The 5,000-nt window shown below is 52.2% G+C and overlaps 1 protein-coding gene across 1 annotated transcript in view; it reads right to left on the reverse strand.

Moving 5' to 3' along the window:
* Positions 1-5,000, reverse strand: part of ptprdb (protein tyrosine phosphatase receptor type Db) — a gene marked incomplete at its 3' end in the record, with an annotated part of 41,320 nt that overhangs the window by 18,224 nt on the left and 18,096 nt on the right. The window contains exons 10-16 of the mRNA XM_084454614.1: positions 4,687-4,832; positions 4,451-4,595; positions 3,368-3,673; positions 2,255-2,448; positions 1,886-1,912; positions 1,473-1,590; positions 1-431 (exon numbers count right to left, since the gene is read on the reverse strand). The exon at positions 1-431 is cut by the window's left edge and continues 169 nt beyond it. Coding sequence (XP_084310740.1) covers positions 1-431; positions 1,473-1,590; positions 1,886-1,912; positions 2,255-2,448; positions 3,368-3,673; positions 4,451-4,595; positions 4,687-4,832 — 1,367 coding nt within the window. The remainder of the gene's footprint in view (positions 432-1,472; positions 1,591-1,885; positions 1,913-2,254; positions 2,449-3,367; positions 3,674-4,450; positions 4,596-4,686; positions 4,833-5,000) is intronic.

Raw genomic sequence — 5,000 nt, forward strand, 5'->3', positions numbered from 1 at the left:
GTTCCCGCGGCCGCCCGCGTCCCTGAACCGCACCGTGTACTCCACGATCTCCCCGTTGCGCTCGGCCAGGGGGACGGCCTTCCACGCCAGCGTGACGGAGTGGGCGGCGGCGCCCTCGGAGACGACGTCCGCCGGGTATCCGGCGGGGGCGCCCTCCGGCGTGGTCACCCGCTCGGCCGCCTCCTCCCCGTAGCCCACCTTGTTGCGGGCGGAGAGGCGGAACACGTAGCTTGCGCCCTTGCGGACGTCGGCGGCGACGTAGCGGTTCTCCTTGGCCGGGAACTCCACCACGGTCGGGGGGAGGGCGTCCCCCAGGCCGTAGGTGAGGCGGTAGCCCAGCAGAGGGGTGGGGGGGTTGGGGGGCGGGGTCCACTGGAGCAGGGCAGTGCCCTCCTTGGTGACGCTCACCGTCAGTCTGGGCGCCTCTGGCACTAGGGTCAGAAAGGTCAGAGCGGGTCTGTTTATAATGCGCTATAACCTGTCGTATGCATATATATATTAAAGGGGTAGTGGGCTGTTTTAGACATTTATCCATATTTGTAGTCTGTCTACCATGAACCTGAAAGATAGAGAGATTGAGCTAGCTGCAGTTTTCCTGCAGGCTCTCACTGGGCTACAATGGAAGTCAATGGGGCACCCGTAAATCCTTTGAAAAACTATGATAAATGTGCTTTTCCGAGACGGGAAGCACAGGGTGTCATACCAGTCTCAGTTTGCTCTCCTGTGAAATGTATCGGAATCCGAATATTTTTATGTGTTTGGCATGACTTTCACATAGAAAAACTGCAGCTAACTCAATACTGGAACAATCAGTGAAATGATGGTCTCTATGCTTCAGGTTCATGGTAGACAAACCACAAATAGGGCTAAATGTCCAAAATAGCAGACATACCCCTTTAACAGATAGGAGAGAGATGACATAGGAGTGCTTCTCCAGGCAGGAGGGATCTTAGAACATAGGTTATAAAAAAAGACTACACACTTTCTAGCTTGCACATTAAAAAATGTTTACCGCTGCAATGTTTCTGCACTGACTGCATACTGAGAAGCAGTGAAACGTTGAGGTGATAAACATGTTTTAATGTGCAAGCCGAGACAGAGTGAGGGAGCCTCTTTCGTTTTATTATGACTTGCATTTGCCTCAGGTGTGCAGACATTGTGCTGAATCACCATGCACAACAACAGCACACTACTATGTGTGTATGTGTGTGTGCGTGCGTGCGTGAGAGTGTGTGTGTAAGCGAGCAAGTGTGTGTGTGTGTGTATATGTATGTATGTATGTGTGAGTGAGAGAGTATGTGTGTGTGTGAGCAAGTGTGTGTGTGTGTGTGTCTGTGTGTGTGTGTGAGAGAGGGAGAGAGAGAGAGAGAGAGAGCAAGTGTGTGTGTGTGTGTGTGTGTGTGAGAGAGAGGGAGAGAGAGAGAGAGAGAGAGAGAGAGAGCAAGTGTGTGTGTGTGTGTACTGACACCTACATGGCATGGTGGTGCAGACGGTTTGGGGTTTGCTCCTCGCGCCGTCTCCTTTGGCGGTGTACGCCCCCACGGACACAGAGTAGGCCGTGTCGGCCTGGAGGCCCGACAGAACCACCTCCTGTGGGAGCCAGAACGCAGAGCACAGCTCTGATCAGCAACACCCATGACCTATGACCTATGCCCACCCTCCCATTGCTCTCTGTAAAGCGCATTGTGTTGCCTCTGTGTATGAAATGCACTACAGTATATAAATAAAGTTTGATTTGATTTGATTTGATGATTTGAACACAGAACCAGCATGCATGGAAGATTAGAAGATTAGATAGCACAAGTCTGTGCGTGGTTTGTGGTACATTAAGAGATAATATCAAAGAGTGATAAAGAGAAGACAACGAATCACAAAGTTTGCTTACGTATTGTGTCTCGTCATCATTCTCCCACTGGACCACAGAGCAGAGAAGCAGGAGAGAGAGAAAGAGAGAGGGAGAGAGAGGGAGAGAGAGAGAGAGAGAGGGAGAGAGAGAGAGAGAGAGAGAGAGAGAGAACGAGAACGAGATTTATCTCTTGTGCATTTTTTTGATTTTAGTACAGTGCATCACTGCTCAGTTTCAGGCTTTCCTTACTTCCAGATTCATTATTTTCGAAAAATCACACATTCATTCATTCATTCATTCATTCGTTCCTTCATTAATTCATTAATTCATTAATTCATTAATTCATTAATTCATTAATTCATTTATTCATTCATTTCCAGTACGATCCTCGGGTCCCGGCTCTCGTACCTGGGAGTCGTCTGTGAGGATGTCCCTGATGAGGGGGTGTCCGCTGGGTTCCCCGTGGTTCGTCTTAACGAAGTGCACCTGGTAACCCCGGATCAGGCCGTGCTGCCGCTCCGCCGACGGGGGCCGCCACGACACGCTGACGGCCGAGGCGTTGACCGCCTCCGTCTCCACGCCCCGCGGAGGCCCGCTGGGAACTGGGAATGCATTGTGGGATATAGAGGTCAGGGGTCGCGGGGGGGAGACAGACCGACGTCCGGGCTGAGAGGTCCAGCAGTAAAACTCCAATCCCAAAAAAGTTTTCAAATAGGTTTTAAAAACGGCAAAAATACAACCCTTTAGAAAAAGAGCAAAAAAATCTGGCCTGACATTGTGAAAAAGACGGAGTAAAAATGGAAGTGTTGGATGAAAACAAGGGAGGGCAACAGCGAAGAGTAGAGAAAAGATAAGAAAGATCGATAGAAGGAAAGACTCCCCTCCCACACGGCCTAGAACAACACATCCTTCTACCAAGAGAAACTAAACCCCACAGGGCTGAAGTACAGAATGTCATGTTCTATTGAACATCGCCACATCAACACCGGTCTGTAAACGCTGCACAATGAGGTCGAAACCGATGTCGAGAGAGGATGCCAAGAAAGGAGGGCTGCAGGGGGTTCGACACGGAGCCCGCAGTGGGAGAAGTCAGGCAAGGCCGAGGGGTTAAAGAGGGGCTTCAGTCGGAGGGCTGTTTTCGGGCGTTGCCGGTATTACTATTCTCCTGTGTTAGCGGTGTTCAGGGGAGCGTTGTTAATCATCGGCCTGAAGCAGAGGACAGATGTTCAGGAAAGAAGGGGTCCAGTGGGAGTTCAGGAAAGAAGGGGTGCAGTGGGAGAAGGTGTTGACGGAGAAGCGGGAGAGGTCCAGTAGCGTTTTTGTTCTTATTCAAATGGCGGCTCGGTTCAGGACGGTACTGTAGGTGGGTTGAAAGGTAATATTGGTAGGTTGTACTTTAGTTTGCGGAGGAACCGTGGGTCTAGTTAGTGGACTTGACGAGGCAACAGGAGGGAACATTGTTAGTGGGGCCAACCATCTTGAGAGGGGGTTTAGGGCGGGGGGAGGGTTTTTGGAACGTACCATCTTCCTCCGTGCGGATGAGCAGCTGCAGGCTCTCCGGTCCCTCTCCGGCCCCCGTCTGCGCCCGCACCGTGATCCCGTACTCGGTCCATTTCTCCAGGTTCTCCAGGAGGAACGGAGAACTTTCTAGGGGGATTCCGCTGACGCGCCCGGAGGTGCGGTTCCGGCCCTCCGTGGCCGAGTACCGGATGGAGTATCCCGTTATCACGCCGTTCTGGAACTCCTCCGGGGGCGGAGCCCAACTTACCAGGATGCTGGTGGAGCTGGGGCTGGAGCATGTGATCTCTTGGGGAGGGGCCGCGGGCACTGATTGGCCCGTTTTGAGGAAGTGGGGGGGTTGTTTTGTGTGAACGGGATTGGTGGTGTGTGTAGATGGTTTGTTGGTGGTGTGGTTGATGCGGAAGTGTGATAGTTGGGTGTTAAGTGGAGGATGGGGCGACATTGAACAGACGAGACACAGAAAACAAAAAAGGGACAAAGAAATAAAACAAAATGAAAAACAGAGACTGAAGCTCTACAGAAAAATGACCTTGAGGCTAAAAAAAAACCAAGATGGCGGCAAACAAAGGTAGCAGTGAATAATTACACGTCCAACTCAGCCTGACACACAGACTCCGAACTAATGAACAAGAGCGATGAGTTCGAGAAAAAGGGACAAACACTGGCTGTGGTCTACATTGAACACATAACCTACCTTTGGCTGGTCTCAGTCCATCCTTCTATAATCCTGGGCGCTCGTTATTTCCCAAGATCCACAGATGCCACCGCGTGCGCCTGTCACTACAACACCTTACTGTACTCTCTTACCTTGACGGAGGCGCCACGGCGCTGTGCCTCTAGCCTATAGCAGACCTCAGATTTACCTCGCGTTGAGGAGCGACTGACGAATTGTCCCTGCAGAGCTCTTGAGTGAATGACTGCGGTCGGTAACCGAATAGTCAATACGCTTTTTCTGGTACAACTATGACCATAATGTACATATGGCTCTCAACGTTTTTTTTCTTTTTTTCTTCTGAGGTCTGTTATATTTCTGACACTTGCCTCTCTCTCAAACACACACACACACACGGGGGCGGAACCTACGTGTCTGGGGCGTGTCGGTGGACACCTCGTTGGTGTACGCCCCGATGCCGTGTTTGCTGCGTGCCGCCAGCTGGAAGGTGTAGGTGGAGAAGGGCTTGAGGTTCTTCAGCAGGTAGGAGGTTGCCGGTTCGAAGCTCACCTTCTTCTGCAGGGAGGGGGGGTGGGAGAGGCGCGGGGATGAGCGAGGAGACGGAGTGTGTGTGTGTGTTTGAGTGTGTGTGTGTTGGCGCCCTCACCTCCTCGCTGTCGTCGGCACGGCGGTAGACCAGCTCGTAGCCGGTGATCTGGTTGTCGGGGCCGCTCTGGGGCGGAGCCACCCAGGACAGCAGGATGCTGGTCTCGGCCTTGGCCTCGCCCTTGAAGTCAGAGGGCTGCGACGGGACTGGGAGAGGGAGAGAGGGATGCGGGTCCACACACACACACACACATACACGCACGCACACACACACACACACACACACACACACATACACACACACACGTGCACTGTGTAAGCAAATATCACATCTCCACACAATCACTCACACACACACATCCACACGCACGCACA

Source organism: Borostomias antarcticus, assembly GCF_949987555.1.
Source record: "Borostomias antarcticus genome assembly, chromosome: 20".
In the NCBI taxonomy this organism is placed as follows: domain Eukaryota; kingdom Metazoa; phylum Chordata; class Actinopteri; order Stomiiformes; family Stomiidae; genus Borostomias; species Borostomias antarcticus.